Source organism: Eurosta solidaginis, chromosome 2 (genome assembly GCF_040869045.1).
Source record: "Eurosta solidaginis isolate ZX-2024a chromosome 2, ASM4086904v1, whole genome shotgun sequence".
NCBI lineage: Eukaryota > Metazoa > Arthropoda > Insecta > Diptera > Tephritidae > Eurosta > Eurosta solidaginis.
Window position 1 is genome coordinate 261,110,023 of NC_090320.1, and position 27,327 is coordinate 261,137,349.

At 42.4% G+C, this 27,327-nt stretch overlaps 1 protein-coding gene across 1 annotated transcript; it reads left to right on the forward strand.

The window, feature by feature from the left end:
* Positions 1–1,592: 1,592 nt before the first annotated feature.
* Positions 1,593–14,382, forward strand: LOC137242739 (V-type proton ATPase catalytic subunit A-like). Its single transcript, XM_067769993.1, has 4 exons — positions 1,593–1,781; positions 5,559–6,256; positions 13,230–14,207; positions 14,270–14,382. Exons 1-4 carry the CDS (start codon positions 1,616–1,618, stop codon positions 14,360–14,362), a joined length of 1,935 nt encoding a protein of 644 aa, XP_067626094.1. The 5' UTR covers positions 1,593–1,615; the 3' UTR covers positions 14,363–14,382.
* Positions 14,383–27,327: the final 12,945 nt, after the last annotated feature.

The window sequence follows — 27,327 nt, forward strand, 5'->3', positions numbered from 1 at the left end:
TAGTGGTCCGTATTACGGAACGAACTCACCAATTGTTTCACCCGTCGTTGTTGTTGAAGCTGGTGGTGTTGCAGCAGGCCTATGTTCGGCAGCCTTGCTGTTGGTGTGGTTAAAGCTGATGGTGTTGCAGCAGGCCTATGTTCGGCGGCCCTGCTGTTGGTGTGGTTAAAGCTGGTGGTGGTTCAGCAGGCCTATGTTGCCGGCCCTGCTGTTGGTGGGGTTAAAGCTGGTGGTAGTTCAGCAGGCCTTGGTTCGCCCCAAAATGCATTACAATCGGGCAATCGGGCTTTTCGTGGGTTTCAAAGCACAACTTAGGAACAAACCCACAAAATAATGCTAATGGATGTTGGTTTCACTTATTTTCGAAGTTTGGAAGCAACTGCCCCAACGTTTTCTCAAATTAAATATTTCCGTATGAAAATTCACCGTCCGTTCCAACTTTTACAACTTTTCACGTGTCCAAAAAAGGAAAAGCCAAAAACCCGCTTCCGTATATGCTTCCGCTAGATCCCCCGATCAATCTATACTTCGCTGTTTTTATGGGTTCGTTCAACCCACCTGTTGGCTCATGTCCCTGTCACATATACCATGTTCCGATTTTGTCGTCGCGTTGATGATAGGCGTATGGAATTCAGAGGGGGCAACTTTTGCGTCGTGAGAGAATTGTGCGCTGAGTTAATTGGACTTGCCAATAGAGATAGCTTAAAGCGCTGTAAAAAAAAAAAAAAATATTCACCATCACGATCGCAGTAATTACCAATGTGTTGATTATGTTTGCTTTTGCCATCTCTTTTTTTACCAGTGAAATGGAAGAAACAAAATCAGCTGATAGGATAAAAATCTCGGCGATGCCACCTGCACTAATTTAGTATGGAGAGTGTGTAACCACTCTAGGCAACCATGAGTGGGGGTGAATCCTGACCCTTTCACCTATCACCAGCCAACTAGTACGTTCCACGGGTGATCTCCCACGGAGGCCATAACACATTATGACACCACCTATCTTTTCAGTTGTGGAACCGACGCCTGTAATTTCCCTTATCTGGCCCACCCTTGCTCAAGCTGCAAGTTTCCCTGGACTCCCGCTCGGGGACATTGATGACAATTTGTAGGTAGACGCACTTATTGGATGGGGCGAGATTAATAAGCATATTTTGACTCCGTATTAGCAGTGTCATACTGTCGTTTAAAATTACACTGTCACCGAAAATAATCCTTTTGTTCCAATGGTACATGAACCATATACTGATAGAGATTTATCATGCAAATGCAACAACAATATGGTTCACTGGGTTCACATTGTTGTTGCATTCGCGTGTTAAATCTCTATCCATGTCTGGTTCATGTACCATTGGAACACGAGGAATGTTCTCTGAAAGCGCTCGTGGAAATTATTTGAGTAGAAAAAGAAGGTGCAGACATGATGTAATCTTAAGCATAAGCACAGGGTGTATATAAATAAAATTCATAAGCTGTCAAAACCGAAAATTCAATTTAAAAATCTCACATCTACAACTGAAGAAAAAAACGTTAGTGGCTTACAATATCGCGAGTTAATTTAAGAAAATAACAAAAATATTGCACTTTGGTACCCATAACTGTTCTCGATTTCATAATGTGGTGCAATTGCTATGAGCCTGAACCGAAGCAATGCGGATGCCTTGACGAGGTAAAGCCAGAATGTGTTTGCATGGCTGCGCCAACGGTGAAGCCCGCGGCAGAACCAAAAATCGAATACCAGGAGAAAATGTACGGACGTGTTTTTGGAGTTTCAGGACCAGGTAAATGCGTCTAATCTACATTTGCCTTTATTTTGGTGAAAGTCTAGTTGAGGGGTCGGTAACGTTTTACAAGAAGGTGCACCACCTAATTTTTATCAAAAATTATGGTAATTGTGCAGTTTAGGGGCCCCACCCTATAATTCGGCCTTTGTTTTTTGAGTGAGGTATCAAAAGACGCGTATTAACGTCTAGATCAAGAATTCGAAAGCGGAAGTTAACTTTTTTTACCCGTTCAAAAGATGATAACAAAAACCGAAAAAAGATCCGCGGGTTCTTCCGAAACCGAGGGTGGGATCCGTAGTATTTTTGCGCAGAACACCTTTCTGCGTTGGCGGCCTTCGGTCGCGCTTATAAAAAATAACCCTGAGCTACGCCATGCCAAGTCCGGGTGTGTGGTGATGCACAATTTTTTTGTGGGTACAAACACAACACCAACCACATGAAAATCGCCAAATTCAACTGTAAATATCTCCGGACAGAGATACAATTTTTCTTTTCCGCCTTCGGATTATTGTTCTCGAGATTAATACGTATCTTTTGATACCTCACTCGAAAATCTTGGCCCAACTTTAGGGTGGCCCCTAAACTGCACTACTACCAAAATTATCAAAGGTGGTATCAAAAGACGCGTCTTGACCTCCGTTTTAAGATTCCGGAAGCGAAATTTAAAATGGTTATAATTTTCATGTGGTTGTTGTTTTTTGTCAGCGGAATTCTATACGACAGCATGCTAATACGCATCCAAAAATATCGAGAGAAGTGTCAAAAGACGCGTATTGACATCAGTATTAAGAATCCGAAACCCCATGTCTTAAAAGGTGGACCGCAAATTATCTGGGTGGTCGGCAGGCATCGGTGCAATTTAGAAACGAAACATCAAAACCAAGGAGAATTAAACAAGGGGTGCCACAGCGTGGTGTCCTATCCCCACTTTTGTTTAATTTCTACATATCTAAGCTACCTTCACCACCGGAAGGAGTCACAATCGTTTCCTACGCCGATGACTGCACAGTAATGGCCACAGGCCTAGGCCCACAGATCGATGAGATATGCAATAAAATAAACGGCTACCTCCCTGATCTCTCCAGTTTTTTCGCCTCGCGAAACCTGGCATTATCACCGACTAAATCTTCCGCGACCTTATTTACAACATGGACGTCCCAAATGTCGACAATTTTGAGCATCCACGTCGATGGCTCTACGCTACCGACTGTCCTACACCCCAAAATCTTGGGTGTGACGTTTGATCAGGATCTACATTTCGGTGAGCACGCAGCCGCAATTGTTCCGAGAATTCAGAGCCGTAACAAAATCTTCAAATCTCTTGCTGGGAGTACCTGGGTAAAAGATAAAGAAACGCTCATGACTACATACAAAGCAATTAGCCAGCCGATTACGTGCTACGCGTCACCCATATGGTCGCCAAGCCTAAAAATTACCCACTGAAAGAAGCTACAGACCTGCCAAAATACCAGCTCTCAGAATTGCCACGGGCTGTCTTCTTATGTCCCCAGAACACCATCTGCATAATGAGGCGAGAATACTCCCCATCAGGGAGAGAAGCGAGATGCTGACCAAACAGTTCCTGTTAAATACCCAGAAACCTGGGCATCCCAACAGACATCTGATTGATGAGCCAGCACCCCCCCAGCAGGTTAGGGGGTGAGAACATACCCGCGGTAGGTATGCCTGTCGTAAGAGGCGACTAAAATACCAGATTCAAGGGGCTGTGTAGCGCAACCCTTTCTGGTTGCCGGCGCAATATATAGCTTCTCCAAACCCAATTGTCAACCTCACCTATCCGCGGCGAATCCTGTTTCACTAACAGACGAGGCTCTGGCGACCCCAAGCTCCGCATGGAACTTGGGGGGTGGGGAGAGAGGTATGGCCTGAAGGTTTAATGTGGCCATAGAAATCGTTCCCGAGATGGTCGGGCTAGCACCTTAATAGTGCTGTGTTACCGGAGCGTACCGGATCTGTATCCGGCAAAGGACCATCACATCGATAACACTCCCCAAATCCTTCGGGGAGAAACCTTATCGCTACAACAACAACAAAAACATGAGCCAGCACCGCCTAGGGGCTTAAGGAGTCATATCCGTAAGCATTTTGAGGAAATACGGCACCTGAGAACCCAGCCGTATGAAGCGAAAAAACACAAGCAGGTCCTTGGTGAACAAACAGTCGTCGGACCTTTATGCCGGGAATTGCCCGGTGAATCCAGTACTGAAAGAAGAGGAACGCATACTCCCCAGGGAAACGCGTGTCACTCTGGCTCAACTTCGTTCTGGATACTGTAACAGGTTAAACTCTTTTCTATCCAGAATCAACCCCGACATACCAAATGTATGTCCCGCTTGCAATGTGTCCCCAGATGACATCAACCATCTCTTTAATTGTAATGTGGAACCAACGCCTCTAACACCCCTTTCCTTATGGTCCACCCCTGTTGAAACAGCAAGTTTCCTTGGACTCCCGTTAGAGGATATTGATGACAATCTGTGATCGGTCGCGGCTGTTAGGTGGGGCGAAGCACTGCTACAACAACAACAACAACACCTCTCTCGATATTTGGACGCGTATTAGCAGTTTTATGCTGTCGTATAGAATTACCTTTGTCAGATTTGTTGTACACACACACACACACACTAATGCAGAAAGATGTTCTGCGCGCATTTAATTTGATCCCTAAACCGGTGTCGGACCCACCCAGGGTAATTTTTTGTAAGGGCCACCGAAGGCTGCCAACGCAGAAAGGTGTTCTATACAAAAAAACTATGGATCGGGCCCCATATTTCGGACCCTCTTGTTGTTGTAGCAGTGCTTCGCCCCATCCAATAGATGCGGCCGATCACAAATTCTCATCAATATCCTCTAAAGGGAGTCCAAGGAAACTTGATGTTTCAACAGGGGTGGACCATAATGAGAGGGGTGTTAGAGGCGTTGGTTCGACATTACTTAAAGAGTTGGTTTGTGTCATGTGGGGACGCATTGCAAGCGGGGCATACATTTTGTATGTCGGAGTTGATTCTCCGAACCCCATTCGGACCCTCTTGTGGTCATTTTACGGTTTTTTGTGAATAACTTTAGACAGAAATAAAATTTTTTATTTCCGCTTTCGGATTCTTAAAACGGAGGTCGAGGTTGTTAAAATTAGGGGGTGCACCGTCTTGTAAAACGTTGCCGACGGGTTGACTGCTAAGACACTACCAAAAATATCGAGAGAGGTGTCAAAAGACTCGTATTAATCTCAACAACAATAATCCGAAGGCGAAAATGAAAATTTTGTCTATGTCCGGAGACATTTGCAGTTGAAGTTGGCGATTTTTATGTGGTTGTTGTAATGTTGTATACCCACAAAAACAAATTGTGAACATAAGTGTTTTGCGCGGATATAGTTTTGGTCCCTCAATTTTGGGCATCAGATTTAATTTACTTAGGTGATATTAGACCGCAGTGTCCCGTATAGTACCCAGTAGGAGTTCTTAGGTCCTCCCTGCTTAGATTAATGAGTTTGACTGATACTTTCGTTGCCGGAAGTATAAACAGTTTACACTGCCTTTGCCCTGGGCAATCAATCCAGTGACGTCTGAATTGTTTAGTTTCCCAGTTACTTATAGTTTCTCTGGCGTGTGCCTTTGTAAGTCCACAAAAAGGCTCGAGGTCAATACGGGTCTTTTGACACCTCTCTCGATATTTTTGGTAGCGTATTAGCAGTCGACCACTCAACTAGACTATTACCTTTATTCACAATTTATTTCCTATTAATTTCCTTAGTTGTCACCGCTGAACGCATGTCCGGTGCTGCGATGTACGAATTGGTGCGCGTCGGTTATTTTGAACTTGTCGGCGAAATTATTCGTCTTGAAATGGAAATGGCAACAATTCAAGTGTATGAAGATACTTCAGGCGTTACTGTTGGTGATCCTGTATTAAAAACTGGCAAACCTCTGTCCGTTGAATTAGGTCCTGGCATAATGGGCAGCATATTCGATGGCATACAACGTCCGCTACGTAGCATTAATGAATTAACCAAATCAATCTATATTCCGAAGGGTATAAATGTTACAAGTTTGTCACGTGATATATCGTGGGAATTTCATCCTGAAAAGATTTCAGTCGGTTCACACTTGACTGGTGGTGATATTTATGGTACCGTACCGGAGAATACTTTATTAACGCATAAGTTACTTATGAATCCACGAGCTCGTGGTACAGTTAGATATATAGCACCAGCGGGAAATTATACTGTAAATGATATTGTATTGGAAACCGAATTTGATGGTGTCGTTACAAAGCATTCGATGTTACAAGTTTGGCCAGTACGTCAACCACGTCCAGTTATTGAAAAATTGCCAGGAATTACTCCACTTTTAACGGGACAACGTGTACTGGATTCACTGTTTCCTTGTGTTTTGGGTGGAACTACTGCTATACCGGGAGCATTTGGTTGTGGCAAAACTGTTATATCACAGGTTAATGTCGAAATTACATAATTCATATCTAGAAATTTCTGTATTCCAGATTATCTAGCAAAATAACCATAAACGTTACCGAAACTTGAAGAACACGCTAACAAAAAGTTTATACAATTTCATTAGTTTTCATACTCCGTTAAGGTTAGATTGACCACCGTTGCGAGCACCAGTGCAATTAGGCCCAAAAGGTCCCATTGTGATACCACGTAGATCTCTCCCCTACTCAAACCAACAGGTAGACCAGCAAATGTTAGGAATTTCTTAGGTTCCAACTTAGCCAGATCACAAAGATCGTCAAAGAAGGGAGATCCCAGAGATTCCTTCCTCTTGCGCCAAAGCGCAGGACAGTCTGTCCCCCAGCGGTAAGAGGCGACTAAAATACCAGATTGAAGGGGCTGTGTAGCGCAACCCTTCAGGTTGCCAGTGCAATATATAGCTTCTCCAAACCCAATTGTCAACCTCACCTATCCGCGGCGAATCCTGTTTCACTAACAGACGAGGCTCCTCATGGAACTTGGGGGTGGGGAGGGAGGGAATGGCATGAAGGTTTAATGTGGCCACATAAATCGTTCCCGAGATGGTCGGGCTAGCACCTTAATGGTGCTATGGCACCGGAGCGTACCGGATCTGTATCCGGAAAAGGACCATCACATCGATAACACTCCCCAAAGCCTTCGGGGAGCAACCTTATCGCTACAACAACAACAGTCGAACAGAAAATGCTTGACTGTTTCTATATCCTCTTCGTTTTTGCAGCTCGAATGGTCCACAAACAGGATTCGCCAAGGGTAGGTGAGGTTGACAATTGGGTTGGATAAGTTATAAATTACGTTTGCAACCTCTTGAAAAGGTTGCACTTCACCCCCTTGAATCATTTGGGTATTTTAGTCCCCTCAAGTTTAATATCCATTACAGCAGGTATACCTGCCGCGTGTATAATCTAAGCCCCCTACGCCGTTGGGATGTTGCAAAAGTGTATTAAGCTGAAAACCTAAATGTTTAATATCCACTACAGACTCTTTACAGGAGATCATCTTGCAACGAAGCTTCTCGAAGTGATAAAGATCGAGCGGGATTCAAGGGGTTGTGTAACGCAATATATAGCTTCTCCAACCCAATTGTCAACCTTACCTTCGAGCGGTGAATCCCGTTTCACTAACAGACGAGGCTCTGGCGACCCCAAGCTCCTCATGGAACTTGGGGGTGGGGAGAGAGGGATGGCCTGAAGGTTCAATGTGGCCATATAAATCGTTCCCGAGATGGTCGGGCCAGCACCTTAATGGTGTTGTGTTACCGGAGCGTATCGGATCTGTATCCGACAAAGGACCATCACATCGATAATACTCCCCAAAGCCTTCGGGGAGTAACCTAATCGCTACAACAACAACAACATAAAGATCGAGCCACATAATTATAATTAGCGACAGCCAGGCCACACAAGGGCATATCTTCAGTTGAGATTAGGTACTCAATAGTCCTTAAGTGCGTGGAGAGGCCGAACCGAGTGGAGACTAACAACATCATCAGTATAGCCTAGATTGTGGGACCCAGTGGAGTAGATCATAACAGCATAACCCAAAAGAGAAATGCCAACAAGCTCATAGAAACTGAACACATCATAGCTTTAAGGTCTCGCATAAGAATATACGAGCTTAATCAGGAGGCACTGCTGGGGGCTGCAACACAAGACGATGTAAGAACTTGGTGACAATTTGTGGGAGGGACGCAACAAATTAAATGGGGTTACACTGAAATGACAGTCCTTGGTCGGGAATTTTCCCGAGTCGCTCCGGTACATAGAACCGACTGCCTTGGGAAACGTTCTCCTCTCATTATGGTCCACCCCTGTTGGAACAGCAAGTTTCCTTGGACTCCCGTTAGAGGATATAGATGACAATTTGTGATCGGTCGCACCTATTGGATGGGGCGAAGCACTGCTAAAACAACAAAAACAACAACAACAATAAGAACTTGGTTAACTTTCCAAGAAGCAGCTTGAGATTTTAACCAAGCATACTGTTGTTGTTGTTGTTGTAGCAATGCTCGCCCTACCTAATAGCCGCGACCGATCACAAATTGTCATCAATATCGTCTAACGGGAGTCCAAGGAAACTTGCCGTTTCAACAGGGGTGGACCAAAAGGAAAGGGGTGTTAGAGGCGTTGGTTCCACATTACAAATGAAGAGATGGTTGGTGTCATGTGGGGACACATTGCAAGCGGGGCATACATTTTGTATGTCGGGGTTGATTCTGGATAGGTAAGAGTTTAACCTGTTACAGTATCCAGAACGAAGTTGAGCAAGATTGACACGCGTTTCCCTGGGGAGTATGCGTTCCTCTTCCGCAAGTTTTGGACAATTTTCGTTAAGTACTGGATTCACCGGGCGATTCCCGGCATAAAGGTCCGACGCCTGTTTATGGAGTTCACCAAGGACCTGCTTGTGTTTTTTTAATTCATACGGCTGGGTTCTCAGGTGCCGTATTTCCTCAAAATGCTTACGGAGATGACTCCTTAAGCCCCTAGGCGGTGCTGGTTCATCAATCAGATGTCTGTTGGGATGCCCAGGTTTCTGGGTATTCAACAGGAACTGTTTGGTCAGCATCTCATTTCTCTCCCTGATGGGGAGTATTCTCGCCTCATTATGCAGATGGTGTTCTGGGGACATAAGAAGACAGCCCGTGGCGATTCTGAGAGCGGTATTTTGGCAGGCCTGTAGTTTCTTCCAGTGGGTGATTTTTAGGCTTGGCGACCATATGGGTGACGCGTAGCACGTATTCGGCTGGCTAATTGCTTTGTATGTAGTCATGAGCGTTTCTTTATCTTTTCCCCAAGTACTGCCAGCGAGGGATTTGAGGATTTTGTTACGGCTCTGAATTCTCGGAACAATTGCGGCTGCGTGCTCACCAAAATGTAGATCCTGATCAAACGTCACACCCAAGATTTTGGGGTGTAGGACAGTCGGTAGCGTAGTGCCATCGACGTGGATGTTCAAAATGGTCGACATTTGGGGCGTCCATGTTGTAAATAAGGTCGCGGAAGATTTAGTCGGTGATAATGCCAGGTTTCCCGAGGCGAAAAAATTGGAGAGATCAGGGAGGTAGCCGTTTATTTTATTGCATAGCGCATCGATCTTTGGGCCTGGGCCTGTGGCCATTATTGTGCAGTCATCGGCGTAGGAAACGATTGTGACTCCTTCCGGTGGTGAAGGTAGCTTAGATATGTAGAAATTAAACAAAAGTGGGGATAGGACACCACCCTGTGGCACCCCCTGTTTAATTCTCCTTGGTTTTGATGTTTCGTTTCTAAATTGCACCGATGCCTGCCGACCACCCAGATAATTTGCGGTCCACCTTTTAAGACATGGGGGAAGGGTAGACCCTTTCAGGTCCTGCAGTAACGAGCCATGGTTGACCGTATCAAAAGCTTTTGATAGGTCTAGCGCTACGAGTTGTTGTTGTTGTTGTTGTTGTAGCGATTAGGTTACTCCCCGAAGGCTTTGGGGAGTATTATCGATGTGATGGTCCTTTGTCGGATACAGATCCGATACGCTCCGGTAACACAACACCATTAAGGTGCTGGCCCGACCATCTCGGGAACGATTTATATGGCCACATTGAACCTTCAGGCCATCCCTCCCTCCCCACCCCCAAGTTCCATGAGGAGCTTGGGGTCGCCAGATCCTCGTCTGTTAGTGAAACGGGATTCGCCGCTCGAAGGTGAGGTTGACAATTGGGTTGGAGAAGCTATATATTGCGCTACACAACCCCTTGAATCCCAGCGCTACGAGTACTGTTCTATGGTGGGGGTATTGATTTAAACCGCAATTTATCTGGGTGCTAATGGCATTTAGCGCGGTGGTAGTGCTATGGAGTTTTCTGAAGCCATGCTGATGAGGGGCTAGCTGCAAATTTGCTTGGAAATAAGGGAGCAAAATGGCTTCAAGCGTCTTTGCCACTGGCGATAGGAGAGACATCGGACGATACGACTCACCTATGTTAGCTGGTTTCCCAGGCTTTAGTAGCGGGACCACCTTGGCCATTTTCCATTTCCCAGGTATAACAAAGGTGGAAAGAGACAGATTGAAGACATGCGCTAAATATTTGAACCCCTCTTTCCCTAGGTTTTTAAGCATCGGCATGGCTATGCCGTCTGGGCCCATTGCTTTGGATGGTTTAGCACGACAAATGGCGTCCTCAACCTCTTTAGCGGTGATGGTGATTGGTGACGCGCTGAATTTGTGTTTATGTGCGCGTCTATTGGCTCTCCGTCTATCTTTGTCGACCGTAGGATGCATTATATATTGTCGGCAGAAAGCGCCCGCGCATTTTTTCACGTCCGACAGCACTTTGTCGCCAAAGGCAATGGAAACTTTGTCTTTGTGCTTAGTCGGATTCGATAGGGACTTTACGGTGGACCAAAGTTTACCCACACCTGTAGAGAGGTTACAACCTCTTAGGTGCTCTTACCATTTCGCCCGCTTGTGTTCATCTACAAGCAATCTGATGCGTTGGTTTATATCCCTTATTTGGGGGTCGCCTGGATCAAGCTGTCTTATAAGGTCACGTGCTCTCGCTAAGTTTGCGGCCTCCGCCGGGAAGTGGGCCGGATTTCGGGAATTCTCCCGGCGGGAATGAAATGTGCCGAGGCGGATTTAATGACCTTACGGAAGGCACGCTCCCCTTGGCGGGCATCAGTCGGGATAGGGAGGGCAGCTAGGCGGCTGTCTGTAAAGGATTTATATTCTTCCCACTTTCCTTTTTTGAAGGTTATGAAAGTGCGTTTTTCAGTGACGATGAAGTCGGCGTTACACTCAAGCGAAATAAGTATGGGCAGGTGGTCGGATGCCAATGTTACCATCGGCTGCCAGTTGACGCAGTTTACGAGTTCTGCGCTCACGATTGAGATATCTGGCGAGCTGCGACAGCTTCCTACCATACGTGTTTGGGGCGCCTCCGTTTATTGTGCAGAACGTCGTTTCTTCTATTCGATCCGCCAACATCTCATCCCTACTGTCCGCCCGCAAGTTTGAATGCCATAGATCATGATGGGCATTGAAATCGCCTAAGATAATGCGATTGTTGCCAGTGAGTAAGGCCCTGATATTAGGGCGGTATCCACTGGGGCAACAGGTGACAGGAGGGATGTAGATGTTGATTATTTCTAGGTTTGCATCGCCTGACCGGACAGATAGGCCTTGACGTTCTAAGACATTGTCCCTGCGGTCGATGCCAGGATCAAATATATAATATTGCACAGAGTGGTGTATGATAAACGCGAGACCGCCTCCATTTCCGCTCTCGCGGTCTTTCCTGTGGACGTTATACCCAGAGCAGGTCTGCAATGCAGATTTTGCTGTGAGTTTAGTCTCTTGAATCGCAGCAATGCGGATGTTGTGCCGCTTCATGAAATCGACTATCTCCGTAATCTCCCCAGTTAGTCCATTACAGTTTAACTGCAGAATTCTGAAGTGCATAAGGGGAGACGTCGCCACTCTGTGGGTAAGTGACGGGTGACTACGCCTGGGTTGGGGAAGGCCAGGACGCAATTGCTGTTGTGGCCCTAGGACTGGGCGTCCTTGGGCAAGCATTGGGGTACCCGGATGATTTGGGTTTGCGACCTGGCAACATGGCCGATGAAACCCGTCGGGGGGTTGCCGTCGCGGAGACCAGAACATCTAGGGAAGTGGCACCACCCAAGGCAGGAGCTGCATTGGGCGGATGCCGCAAACATATATATTCTGTGCTGGCAAACGGTGCAAACGGAGGTAGGGACTAAGAGTCTGTTTCCCTGACCTACACGATTTCTGCCGGAAAAGAGGGGGGAGAAGACGGGGGCAGGGGCTGTTGCTCAGCATTGCTTCCGACTCTACTACGAAGATTGTAGTTATGAGTGGTAGCAGCTGTTTGAGTTGTTGGCGCCGTGGGGCGCGAGCAGCAGCGGGTACTTGTTGTGGCTTGCTGAGCAGCGGGGCTGCTGGTAGGTAGTGGAGGGGCGCTTAGACGTAGACTACGGGACGCCCTTGGGCGTGAACAGCAAGGAGCCACAAAAGATTTATAAAAGTTACGTGGACGTCGGGTTTTGGGATCAAGCCCAGAACAACCTGTCCGATGCAACCATCCCTTGCACGAGACACACTGAACAGAGTATGACCGTCCTAAAAAGATTATTTTCCGGCAGATGCAGCAAAACCATTTCTCAGGACCGGGGTCAGGAGACGGACCCGGATTGGATTCGATGCCTTCCCGGAGTAAGAGAATATGGAGCAGTCCTGCTGCAAGGAGCTGCTGGGAGGATGACAATTTGTGGGAGGGACGAAACAAATTAGATGGGGTCACACTGAAATGACAGTCCTTGGTCGGGAAAAATCCCGAGTCGCTCCGGTACATAGAACCGACTGCCTTGGGAAGCGTAGATACTCATATGGTGTAGGATATTTGTTGGTTATAGGACAGCGAAGATGAGACTGCAGAAGATAATAGGGACATACACTTCCTAAAGCCAAGTTACATTCTGGACTTTCTGAGGGAGCTTCATTTGGATGAGGGATTGTGAAGAGCTATAGGACATAGGCGTTAGCTTCTAGCATCTCATAAAGTGCAAAGTAGGAGCTTAGATCAATTAGTTCGTTGCTATCTATTGGCTACCATTCATCGATTTCGCAATACCCTAACTTGTGTGTGTCAGTCTGCTTTAAATGTTTCGAAAAACTGTTAATGCCAGGTCCGATTCCGAAAAGTGGCATAATTATCTTAAAGTAACGAGGACACTCTATCTCATCGTCCTCAGTAACTCCGGCAGCTAATTTTTTTTGAAGCATTCTTTATAAAATTATTAAATAATTGAAATTAATTTTCATATTCTTGGTTTTCTTGATAATAATTCAAAACAAAAAATTTAAGAATGATGACACAGACCCACTTTTTGGGGTTCATTGACTTGATGAGTTCATTGACTTTCCTCAATTTTCAGGCCTTATCGAAATACTCCAATTCGGATGTAATTGTTTATGTGGGTTGCGGTGAGCGCGGTAATGAAATGTCTGAAGTATTACGTGATTTCCCTCAACTCTCGGTTGAAATTGATGGTGTTACCGAATCTATTATGAAACGTACGGCTCTAGTCGCCAACACTTCCAACATGCCAGTTGCTGCACGTGAAGCTTCAATTTACACTGGCATTACACTATCCGAATATTTTCGTGATATGGGTTACAACGTTTCTATGATGGCAGATTCTACCTCACGTTGGGCCGAAGCTTTGCGTGAAATTTCTGGACGTCTCGCTGAAATGCCTGCTGATTCTGGCTACCCCGCCTATTTGGCTGCACGTCTCGCCTCTTTCTACGAACGTGCTGGACGTGTCAAATGTTTAGGCAATCCGGCACGTGAAGGCTCGGTATCGATTGTTGGCGCTGTATCACCACCTGGTGGTGATTTCTCAGATCCAGTTACATCTGCCACACTAAGTATTGTACAAGTGTTTTGGGGTTTGGATAAAAAATTAGCACAACGTAAACACTTTCCATCTGTGAATTGGTTAATGTCTTACTCGAAATATATGCGCGCTCTGGATGAGTATTATGAAGAAAATTTTCCTGAATTTGTTAGTTTGCGTGTTAAAGTTAAAGAGATATTGCAGGAAGAGGAAGATCTATCAGAAATTGTACAGCTTGTGGGAAAAGCTTCGCTGGCTGAGGCAGATAAAGTAACTTTGGAGGTGGCTAAATTGATTAAAGATGATTTCTTACAACAAAATTCGTATTCGACCTATGATCGCTTTTGTCCCTTCTATAAAACGGTTGGTATGCTGAAAAATATTATAACATTTTATGATTTGGCACGCAGTGCAATCGAAAGCACGGCATCAGAAGAGAATCGTGTTACATGGAATGAGATACGTCAAGAAATGGGAAATATTTTGTATGAATTGTCATCAATGAAATTTAAGGTAGGTTCAATACTTCAACTGAGAAAAATTTGAAAACTCAAACTTGTTTATTAATCTCTTAGGATCCACTAAAAGATGGAGAACGCAGAATTATGCGTGAATATAAAAAACTTAACGAGGAAATACAAACGGCGTTTAGTCGGCTACTTGATTAAATTATAAACGTTGTTTTCACTAGCATTGTTGTTTTTAATTTAGATTCAATGTTGCTTATTATTATATTTACAATTTCGTTAGTATTAATTTCTTGAGTCAACTTTCAAATTATTTGGCCCACTTTCGAAACTTTTCAATCTGAGTTTTTCAAAAATTTCAAAATGATATGGAGTATAACCCTTCATGTTCTCGTGCTAACATTGAGTTATAATATAACTTGTTCGACAAGTTGGCATTGTGATCCCAAAAGCATTCATATAAATATATGAGTTTTATTTAATCCCAGCGGGTTATGGCGCTTAGAATATACCATCGGCAGTTATGCCTGTCGTAAGAGGACACTAAAATACCAAATTGATTCAAGGGGTTGTGTAGCGCAACCCTTTGAAGTGGTTGCCTGCGCAATATATAGCTTCTCCAAACCAATTTTCAACCTCACCTACCCGTGGAGAATCCTGTTTCTTTAACAGCCGAGGCTCTAGCGACCCCAAGCTCCTCATTAATCTAGGGGTTGGGAGTGCAGGATGGCCTAGAAGGTTTCATGTGGTCATACCAAATTGTTCCCCAGATGGTCGGGCTAGTACCTTGTTGGATAACATAAGATTTTGCTGCTCATCTCAGCTTAAGTGGCCGAAGTGGCAATTTTAAACTCTAGTCAAGTTATTCCACTCATCCAACTTCCCAGAGATGACACGAGGAAGATAATTAAGTTTGAGAAGCACTTCAAGATAGAGCTGGGGAACAAATGTACGTGGGACACTTCCAGGATTGAAGCGCTTCACCAGGAACACACTAGAATTTGGTACACCGATGGCTCGAAGACACCGCAGGGCATAGGAGCGGGGATCCTTAGACCCCGAACCAAAATAAGTTCTAGTTATAAGCCGGTGTGCAGAGATAAACTTACAGCGGGGATACACCAACGAGAAAATCGCTATACTCAGCGACAGTCAAGCTGCGCTTATGGCATTATCTTCAGTTGAGATTAAACCATCAACAGTCCTTGAGTGCGTAGAGAGGTTAAACAGGCTAGGAGTCAATAACACCATCCGTCTAGCATGGGTACCTGTGCACAGAGGAGTGGATGGTAACGAGCAAGCGGACGAGCTTGCCAGGTTGGCAGCGGCCGAAAAGCCAATAGGACCTGAGCCCATCATGCCAATAGGGTCACATACAATAAGGGAAGAGTTTAGACAAAAAGAGGCGTGCCTCAGAGAACAACACTGGCGCGAAAGTCCAGGACTTCGTCAGGCAAAGGCACTAATAGGAGGGTACAACCCAAAGCGATACAAAGCTATGATTAACCTCCAAAAAAGTAGCCTTAGGATTTTAACAGGCATACTCACAGCACACCGCAGGCTAAAGAGCCATATGCATAAATTGGGCATATATTCTAGTAGACTCTATCGATTCTGTGATCGCGAAGATGAGACTGCAGAACACATGTTGTTGTTGTTATTGTAGCGATAAGGTTGCTCCCCGAAGGCTTTGGGGAGTGCTTTCGATGTAATGGTCTTTGCCGGATACAGATCCGGTACGCTCCGGTACAACAGCACCATTAAGGTGCTAGCCCGACCATCTCGGGAACGATTTATGTGGCCACATTAAATCTTCAGGCCATCCCCTCCCCACCCCCAAGCTCCTCATGGAACGAGGTCGCCAGAGCCTCGTCTGTTACTGCAGAACACATCCTGATGGAAAGCGACTACCATTTTGGAGGTGCTCGCCGTGTTCAGTGCTTTCCACCAGACCAACACCCCATATAGCAGAATCGGTTTGACCACCATCTCATAAAGTCAGTGTAATACTCTTGGCGAGAGTCCCCATCTCTTTCCAATAGCCCCTCTGCAGCAGTACAAGACAATGGCGGCCTTCCTGGCCCGATCTTCTACATTGGGTCTCCAGGACAGTTTCTTGTCCAAAATAATCCCCAAATATTTAACCCTATCAGAAAGTACCAACGGTACCCCTCCAATTGAGGTAGTTCTGAAATCGGGCAACTTATATCTCCTTGAAAAAAGAACCAATTCCGTTTTTCCCGGGTTGACCGCCAATCCACATGATTCAGCCCACCTAGCCACAGTATCCAGGTAGCCCTGCAGAACATCGCGATTGCACCCGGTAAGATATTGTTAAAAGCCTCTTCGATGTCTAGAAAGGCACCCAGAGCATACTCTTTGTGTTCTAGGGACCCCTCTATTTGCTTTACAATCGAACGGAGAGCCGTTTCCGTCGATCTGCCCTTGCAGTACGCATGCTGTGAAGCTGACAGTAACCCCGAGGTATCCTTTCCCGTAGGTACAGTTCAATCAGCCGCTGAAACGTCTTAAGAAGAAACGACGAGATACTGATTGGCCTGAAATCCTTAGGTGATACATGAGAGTTTCTGCCGGCCTTCGGAATGAAAATAACCCTAACCGTGTGCCAAGACTTCGGGATATCGTTAAGCCTGAGGCAGTTAGTATAGATGATGGCCAACCAGCGGCAGGAAATCCCCAAAGACTTTTGAAGTTGCGCAGGAATGATTCCATCCGGGCCCGGAGAGTTATAGGGCTTGAACGACCCTATAGCCCAGGTTATTTGACTTTCCCGTATTGGAATGGCAGGCAATTCTGCATGGCCATCGACCGCCGACTGTGCAGGCGAAGATCCCTGCGCAACTGGGACATCGGGAAAATGATTGTCCAGTAAAAGCCTTAGGGACTCCTCGCTACTCATCGACCAGTCCCCACCATCATCTCGCAGATACCCCAGAGGAGTGGGATTCCTAGAGAGTATTTTTCTAAGCCTCGTGGATTCATTGCAGCCTTCTACCTTTTCGCAGAAGCTTCGCCATGCATCTCACTTGGCTATCCTTATTTCATATTTTTAAATCCCTCTGTTGCTCTGTTGAAGAGCCGCCGACTGGACGCTCTTAGGTCGTCAAGAGAATCCGACCACCAGGGCGGCTTGCCCTTCCCCCTGTAAATTTTTAATGGGCAGGACAGCTGAAAGGCGCTATTGCTTACCGAGGTGAAGTTTTCCACCAGAACGTCTATCTCAGATTCGGACAGGTCCGAACTAACGGTAGGCGCCGCAGGCAATAGCTCTCCCAGCTTCCTACAATACAAGTCCCAGTTAGTACTTTTAGGGTTCCTAAAATATATTTTACCGGGATGTTCTTCATTCACCGAGAACTGAATATATCGGTGATCAGAGGAGTGCTTGTTGAGAACCCTCCAGCCAGATATCCGACCTTCCAGTTCTCTACTAACCAGGGTGGGGTCCAGGACCTCCTCCCTTACCGCAGTAATAAAAGTCGGGTCATTCCCCCTATTACATATACAAAGTCCCTCACCTACAATAAAAGTAAATGAAGACTCACCTCTAGTGTTGGTATCCGAGCTTCCCCAGATGCTATGATGGGCATTAGCATCGGCACCGATGATCACGCCAACACCTCTCCGCCTTGCTTCAACGGTGATTTCGCCCAGTATCGCAGGTGGTGGTCCCGCTACGTCCCCGTGGGGCATGCACGCTGAGACCACCCACATTTCATTACTTCACATTCACACAGAATATTTGAGAATTGTTTCCACATAATTTCAAGCCTGTTTGGTGATCATTTTCGACAATCAATTTTAATCACCCTCGCCAGGGGAACAGTAAGCCCCACGAGTGCATTGCTGCCATGAAGATCTTTTCAGAAAAAACTGCATCTGCTTGAGACTTGATATAATAGTAAGTTAACATAAAAACATACGACGACCTAATAACAAACATTAAGTAAATTTTTAGTAGTCGTTTTGGATACTTACAGCTTACCAAAATATTAGATGTGCCTCGAAAACACTGACTAAAAATTTATTTCACTTTACTCTGAGCTAATTAAATAACTAAATTGTCGAAAAAAAATTATATATTTTTTTAGATTTTGCCCATTATCTGCTTCACCGGTTATATTCATTTAAATAATATTATACTACTGGAGGAACTGGACAAATACGGCTTCGAGAGCATCTAATCAAAGTTACTCGGAAATGTGGCTATAAATTTCTTTGCGAACAACAATGGCTCTGGAAAAGCATATGGAATATTGCTGTGGTAAGTCATTAGTAGAATCTAATACCTTTGGAAAATCGTAATGAAATCACTATTTTAGTCATAGACGGTTGTAAGTCATATATTCCGTCAAGATTTGCATTGGTTCATAACTAAATACGAATACCCAACCAAGAATTTACGAAACCATTGATGACATTGGTATCGACTCTGATTTGGCAACAGTCGGAGTGTACAACCATTTTAATTTCTTGGTTTCAATAGGAAATTGCATTTTTTTATACTCAGCGTGCTTTGCACACAGATTATATTAACTTTGATTGGATAACGGTTGGTTGTACAGGTATAAAGGAATCGATATATAGACTTACATATATCAAAATCATCAGTATCAAAAAAAATTTTGATTGAGCCATGTCCGTCCGTCTGTCCGTTAACACAATAACTTGAGTAAATTTTAAGGTATCTTGATGAAATTTGGTATGTAGGTTCCTGGGTACTCATCTCAGATCGCTATTTAAAATGAACGATATCGGACTATAACCACGCCCAGTTTTTCGATATCGAAAATTTCGAAAAACCGAAAAAATGCGATAGTTCATTACCAAAGACGGATAAAGCGATGAAACTTGGTAGGTGGGTTGACCTTATGACGCAGAATAGAAAATTAGTAAAATTTTGGCCAATGGGCGTGGCACGGCCCACTTTTAAAAGAAGGTAATTTAAAATTTTGCAAGCTGTAATTTGGCAGTCGTTGAAGATATCATGATGAAATTCGGCAGGAACGTTACTACTATAACTATATACATATGTGCTAAATAAAAATTAGCAAAATCGGATGAAGAACACGCCCACTTTAAACAAACAAAAAAATGTTTAAACGTCAAATTTTAACAAAAAAGTTAATATCTTTACAGTATATAAGTAAATTATGTCAACATGATATGGTGCAACAAAATACAAAAATAAAAGAAAATTTTAAAATGGGCGTGGCTCCGCCCTTTTTCATTTAATTTGTCTAGAATACTTTTAATGCCATAAGTCGAACAAAAATTTTCCAATCTTTGTGAAATTTGGTAGGGGTATAGCTTCTATGTCGGTAACTGTTTTCTGTGAAAATGGGCGAAATCGGTTGAAGCCACGTCCAATTTTTATACACAGTCGACCGTCTGTCCTTCCGCTCGTACCCGACAGATGGTGTTCTGGGCCACCCTGGGCACATTTTGATTGATATCTCGAAAACGCATTCACATATAAACCTAAGGGCAGTGATCTTTTAAAACCCTCATTAATACCTTTAATTGGATACCCATATCATACAAACACATTCTAGAGCCACACCTGGTCCACCTTTATGGCGTTATCTCGAAAAGGCGTCCACCTATAGAACTAGGGCCCACTGCCTTTTAAATAATCATTAACACCTTTGATTTGATACCCATATCGTACAAAAGCAATCTAGAGTCACCCCTGGTCCACCTTTATGGCGATATCCAGAAATGGCGTCCACCTATAGAACTATGGCCCACTCTCTTTTAAAATACTCTTTAGTACATTCGATTTGATACCCATGCCATACAAACACATTCCAGGGCTATCCTAGGTTCATTTTCCTACATGATGATTTTCCCATATTTTGTCTCCAAAGCTCTGAGCTGAGTATGTAATGTTCGGTTACACCCGAAATTAGCCTTCCTTACTTGTTTATATATATCGACAGCTCTTTTCTCCATCGCCATCATTTCTAGACATTGTTTGGCCAGCAACCAATTCGGCTGGCACTTTCTCATCGTTCAATTACCAGGCCCAATATAAAATCGCTTCTGTTGGTATTTTTCAAGGAACGTAATTTTTTTATTGCTCTTCTACCTTGATAAATAACTGATGAGCCGTTTCTCTACTTAAGTATGCCAAACCTTACATCAAATTTAATGTGCTGCTTTTACAAAAAAGTCAAATTTAACAACATTAAAACAAAGCAAAAACAATGTTGAAGTACCAGAAACTTTAGAATTTATGACTTGGAAGTGCTAAAATATTGAAACCATTTAAACTCACCATATTGTGGGGCCACCAATAAATTTTCGCTCCCCTAAACTTGCCACATAAGCACAAATGACGACACAGCTACAACAACAGCAACAACGACATATCTCAGCAGGTGAAATGAGTGCTTGTGGCGTTCCACTTTGCTAAACATGACAAGTCGGATACGACGATACACATGCACATACGCATATTTGAATTTAACGGTACACACACATTTTCTAACTGCCACACAAATTCCCCGCAATTGCTGTGTTTTCCACATAAAATTTGCTGGCCACTATTAAATGAAATTGTGAGCGCGCGTCAACAAAGAAAATTTCATTTAAACATGAAATTCTACAAAACATGTGATGAAAGGCACAGTGTGTGGCCAGTTGTTATGTACGAGTGCAGATGCATGCACTTGATTTTGATAGCGTAATAAACACTTGCTTGGCCAAGTTAGTTATACACTCCATCACTGGGCGATCATTGTGGTTGTTATACTTCGTAGTCAGAATTTACTCACCCAATGTAAAATGAGTTGATGAGGTGCTGAAAGGTGACAGAAAAAAAAAAACAAGTAAGGAAGGCTAAGTTCGGGTGTAACCGAACATAACATACTCAGCTGAGAGCTTTGGAGACAAAATAAGGGAAAATCACCATGTAGGAAAATGAACCTAGGGTAACCATGGAATGTGTTTGTATGACATGGGTTTCAAATGGAAGGTATTAAAGAGTATGTTAAAAGGGAGTGGGCCACAGTTCTATAGGTGGACGCCATTTCGGGATATCGCCATAAAGGTGGACCAGGGGTGACTCTAGAATGTGTGTTGTATGATATGGATATCAAATGAAAGGTGTTAATGAGGGTTTATAGTTGTATATGTGAAGGCGTTTTCGAGATATCGACCAAAATGTGGACCAGGGTGACCCAGAAAATCATCTGTCGGGTACCGCTAATTTATTTATATATGTAATACGGCGAACAGTATTCGTGCCAAGATTCCAAGGGCTTTTGATCTCGCCCTGCAGAACTTTTTCATTTTCTTCTACTTAATATGGTAGGTGTCACATCCATTTTACAAAGTTTTTTCTAAAGTTATATTTTACGTCAAAAAACCAATCCAATCGCAATGTTTCATCCCCTTTTTGTATTTTTATAGAATTATGGCATTTTTTTTCATTTTTTGAAATTTTCGAAATCGAAAAAATCAAGTTATTGTGTTAACGGCCGAGCGGAAGGATGACGGTCGACTGTGTATAAAAACTGGGCTTGGCTTCAACCAATTTCAGCCATTTTCGTAGAAAACAATTATCGTCATAGAAGCTATGCCCTTACCAAATTTCACATTTTTTTTTTTTACCTTTATATTAAGTCGCTTTCATATTTGTCCCCACATTTCCATACGAATTTTTTACCCACGGAAAAGTCTTTTTCGGTAACTTCCCGTTGAGTTAGACACTTGATACTTAGAACATAGTTCAAATCTGAAAGACATTACAATGCAAGTGAAAAAAATCCGATAGGTGGCGCACGGATCAAGATATACAGAAAATTAATTTTAAAATGTAAATTTTGCGATCGACTATTAACTAACTTCTCCGTGATCCAGATACTTGAAACTTAGCACATAGTTTGCGAGTCGATGGCACTACAATTCGTGGAAAACAAAATGCCGCCAGGTGGAAGACGAATCGAGATAAACGAAAATCCCTGAAAAAACGGAGGGAATCTGCAATCGATTTTTGAGTAACTTCCCGGTGAGCTGGAGATATGAAACTTGAGGCGTAAGTCAGAACCGGTGAAAATGCAATATTTTATAAAAAAATTCCGCTGGTGGCGCGTGGATCGAGATATTAGGAAAATTAGTTTTAATTTGGAAATCTTTCAATCAATTTTTTTCTTATTTCCCGGTTACCTAGAGACTGTAACTTAGCACATAGTTCGAGACCCGGTGACAATACAATTTACAGAAAACAAAATTCCGCTAGGTGGCGCGCTAAGTGGGATAACTACAAATCCTCGAAAAACGGGGGGAATCCTGCAATTGATTTTTGAGTAACTTCCCGATGAGCTGGAAATATGAAACTTGAGCCGCAAGTCAGAACACGGTGACAATGCAATATTTTATTAAAATAAATTCCACTAGGTGGCGCATGGATCGAGATATTAGGAAAATTAATTTTAATTTGGGAATCGTTCAATCCATTTTTTAACTAACTTCCCGGTTACTTAGAGACTTGAAACTTAGCACATAGTTTGCGAGTCGATGGCACTACAATTCGTGGAAAACAAAATGCCGCCAGGTGGAAGACGAATCGAGATAAACGAAAATCCCTAAAAAAACGGAGGGAATCTTGCAATCGATTTTTGAGTAACTTCCCGGTGAGCTGGAGATATGAAACTTGAGGCATAAGTCAGAACCCGGTGATAATGCAATATTTTATCAAAAAAATTCCGCTAGGCCTCGCATGTATCGAGATATTAGGAAAATTAATTTTAATTTGGGAATCTTGCAATCCATTTTTAGCTAACTACCCGGTTACGTAGAGAGTTGTAACTTAGCACATAGTTCGAGACCCGGTGACAATACAATTTATAGAAAAAAAAGTTCCGCTTGGTGGCGTGCTAATTGAGATAACTACAAATCCCTGAAAAACGAGGGGAATCTTGCGATCGATTTTTGAGTAACTTGCCGATGAGCTAGAGACTTGAAACTTGGGCCGTGGGTCAAAACCGCCGCTAGGTGGCACGCGGATCGAGATAGTAAGAAAACAAATTTTAATTTGGGAATCTTTCCATCCATTTTTAACTAACTTCCCGGTTACCTAGAGACTTGAAACTTGGCACTTAGTTAGAGGCCTGGAGACAATACAATTTATATAAAACAAAGTTCCGCTAGGTGGCGCGCTAGTCAAGATAACTGCAAATCCTTTAAAAACGGGGGGAATCTTGCGATCGATGTTTGAGTAACTTCCTGATGAGCTAGAGACATGAAACTTGGGCCGTAAGTCAGAACCCGGTGACAATGCAATATATTATCGAAAAAATTCCGCTAGGTGGCGCATGTATGGAGATATTGAGAAAACTAGTTTTAAATAGGGAATATTGCAATCGACTTTTATCTAACTTCCTGGATATTTAGAGACTTGAAACCTGAAATATAGTTTAAAAGTCGGTGACAGTGCAATGTTTGATTAAAAAATTGAGCTATGTAACGCACAAGTCGAACTATTTAGAAGATTAGGCCATATCTTCATGGCTAGCCTCCTGAGTGTTGCAGGCGTTGCAGAATTCCACTTCGTTGAAGGCCCAACTCAATGCACGTCCTTGCATACCTTTAGGCTTACGCGACTTTCACCACGATTGTTTTAGACTTTCAGGCGTATGCGAATTTCACCACGATTTTCAGCTGTGCAAATTAAGTAGCTGACAAACGAGGTGGAATTCTGTTGTTTTCACCAGTGTTGTCAGCGAAAATTCCACTAATTCTATTAAATCTTGCTATTTTGAACAAATAAATAAATATACGAATTTTCACTTAGGAATTACTTAAATTACTAATGAAAGTTGCAATTGCCTTTTTGTAGGCAGTACTAAAAAATTGGAAATAAAAAGATGATGAAAAAATTTTAAGGACTACCTTTATATAAATGGACCAAAAAAAAAGAAGGCAATTTTTCCTTTAATACAGACATATTCTTGTTGAATTTTGACTAAAAAACTTTAACAATAGCTCTTGTAAAAGAATTTTTGGATTTAAAATTATAAGGGTAGTGCACGTGTTTAAATTTTAAATACATAGTCAATTAGTTAATCCCAAGTACATGGTTTGCCTTAAATTGAAAGATTGCGCTCCACCTTTATAGTTTTAAATCCCCAAATTCTTACAAGAGCTATTGTTAAAGTTTTTCAGTCAAAATTCAACAAGACTGTGTCTATATTAAAGTAAAAATTGCCTTCTATTTTTTGGTCCATTTATATAAAGGTAGTCCTTAAAAGTTTTTTATCATCTTTTTATTTGAATTTTGTTCGACTTATGGCATTAAAAGTATTCTCGACAAATTAAATGAAAAAGGGGGGGAGCCATTGTATTTTGTTGCAACATGTCATTGCTGGAGTTTAATCTTCACATAATTTACTTATATACTGTAAAGATATTAAATTTTTTGTTAAAATTTGACTTTTAAAATTGTTTTTTTAAATTGGGCGTGTTCGTCATCCCATTTTGCTAATTTTTATTTAGAACACATATAGTAGTAGGAGTAACAATCCTGCCAAATTTCATCATGATATCTTCAACGACTGCCAAATTACAGCTTGCAAAACTTTGTCCAAAATTTTAAAAATTTTCTGTTCTGCGTCATATGGTCAACCCACCTGCCATGTTTCATCGCTTTATCCGTGTTTGGTAACGAATTATCGCACTTTTTCGGTTTTTCGAAATTTTCGATATCACAAAAGTGGGCGTGGTTGTAGTCCGATTTCGCTCACTTTAAATAGCGATCTGAGATGAGCGCCCAGGAACCTACATACCAAATTTCATCAAGATACCTCAAAATTTACTCAAGTTATCGTGTTTACAGACGGACGGACGGACATGGCTAAAGGCATTCCTTTTTTCGCCCAGATCATTTTGATATATAGAAATCTATATCTATCTCGATTAGTTTATGCCGTTACGGGGTACCGTTATGCGAACAAAATTAATATACTCTGTGAGCTCTGCTCAGCTGAGTATAAAAATTACAACGAGGGAAAAAAGCAATAAAAATGCGGTATGGTGGCTAATGGGATAACAGAACTTTTTGATATTGTCAAGTTATTTTTTCGGGCCCTAAAAATGCAAAAATAATAATAATAATAATCACAAGTTTAGCGAAGTTTAAGCTGACTATTAAATGGCGTTTTACGTGTTTGGAGAGATTTTTTTTAAATAGGTCGTGTTTAACTTGTACACCTTGACTGTAAAATATCGGAAGTAATAAAAATGTGGAATAGGGCCGTGTCGGCGTCGATAATTTGGTTTCTCGAACATCAGTTCACACATATTTATTATAATTTAGAAAAAATTTGTCTAACACATTTCACAATTCAAAAAGATTCCGTAGCAATTTCACTTGTATTCCACAAAACTTATCCACTTCAGGGCATCAGAGAATTTCAAAAAAATAACCGTTTGGTTCTGTTCGTTTTCTGACAAGATGGAGAGTTGATGTACATTGGAATTTGAATGATTCATCGTGAGTTTTTTTTCAAATCTGTTTTGGATACTAACCATTTGGCCATCTTCGGTGTTATTTTTCTCTATAGAGAACAAAAAATCGCATTGAAAATGGCACAAATGCTAAATCGCTTTGTCTTGTATTACGAGAAATCATATATAAATCGGCAAAATATAGTGAGTGAATTCGGAAATCCCATCGCAAGGACGACCAAACCCCGAAAAGGAAATTTCGATCCTCCCTCTGACGTGTGTGAATGTGAGGCACCAATATTTTTTATACCTCGTCTGATATTTTCCACCGTCTTTTTTCGGTTTTATTGCTTTTACGGATATAGATATGTATTTGTTTCGTTTTGATGAGGACTTCCGCATCTGCGAATGAGTCATAAGTCGGCTACCGCCGTAGTAGAGGAAAATTCAGTGACCCAATATCGAACGTTAACTCTCAGTACGGTACTCATTTTGTTAATTCGAAATTATTAAATCAAAAAGCTTCGATACACAAAGCATTAATGCATCAATCTAAAAAAAAAAAAAACAAAAAAACAATTTCCGACCAAAGTAACGTTATTAAATTCTACTTAATGTAAACTTATTGAGAGCTGACGCGAATCCAAGATACAAACCTTCGCAATGAAGCTTGGTCTGCCAAGAAAATAAGGGGACGCCGTCCCGCTCAGCTGTTAAATCCAGGGGCGGAAACTGTTATTCCTTTTATAATGTAATTCCTTACAAAACTATTAATTTTGGACTTTTAATATATTTAGATCAAGATACAAATTATTTTCGGATTTTTATTACCTGAGTCCGATAGAACTAGTTAAACTCGGACTTTTAAAACTAAAAGTCCGTAAATAAAAGTCGAATCCGGATTTTTATTTTTTAAGGCCAAAATAAAAGTCCGGCAATAAAAAAATTTTTTTTAATTCGGATAAGCAATTTCTTTGTTATCAAGCCAGACTTTTATTTTGGCCTTAAAAAATAAAAGTCCGGATTTAACTTTTTTTCCGGACTTTTATTTTTAAAAGTTCGAGTTCACTAAGTTCTATCGGACTCAAAAAATAAAAATACAAATTTTACTATTATTTATTTATATATTTTTTTATGTGGACTTTATGGAAAAAGTTCCAAAAATAAAAAGGATGCATGATTCGACATGATATTGCTATAGGGATACCTGGGAACTTAAGCATTTTCACCTAGGACAATTTTTTGACCAGGACTTTTTCGACTACCGGAAAAAAAATTATTATTTTCCGTCCCTGGTTAGATCTGAAGAAGCGCGAGCTTTCCCTACGCCAAGTCGAAAATCTTCTCAACTGAGTCATGCCCGGTGAATTCAGGTATACAAGTCAAATACCCAGGTTTAGGTGAATTTCAGTCTGGATAATGTAACAGGTTAAGCTGCCTATCCAGAGTCCAGTTGTGATGTATGTCCTATAAGCGAAAGTTACTTTGTATAACAATTTGTAGCCAATCAGTTTTCTCACTAAGAGGTCTTTTTGGTCTACTTGTTAAGTAGCTAAACAAAGGTCGCCAGATTTGTAAAAAATGCCCAAGAAAAATATTACCGGCAAAAATTCAACTGCAACTGCTCTCACAAAGCCTAAACCCAAAAACCTATATTTTGAAATGTATATGCTGAGTTAGATGCCTTGACCAAT

Excerpts from the sequence above, each read along its gene's own strand:
- LOC137242739 (XM_067769993.1), top strand. The coding sequence starts at position 1,616 with ATGTGGTGCAATTGCTATGAGCCTGAACCGAAGCAATGCGGATGCCTT. Across the intron at positions 1,782-5,558 it reads TTTTGGAGTTTCAGGACCAG|TTGTCACCGCTGAACGCATG; the intron begins GTAAATGCGTCT and ends TAATTTCCTTAG. Across the intron at positions 14,208-14,269 it reads TGTCATCAATGAAATTTAAG|GATCCACTAAAAGATGGAGA; the intron begins GTAGGTTCAATA and ends TTAATCTCTTAG.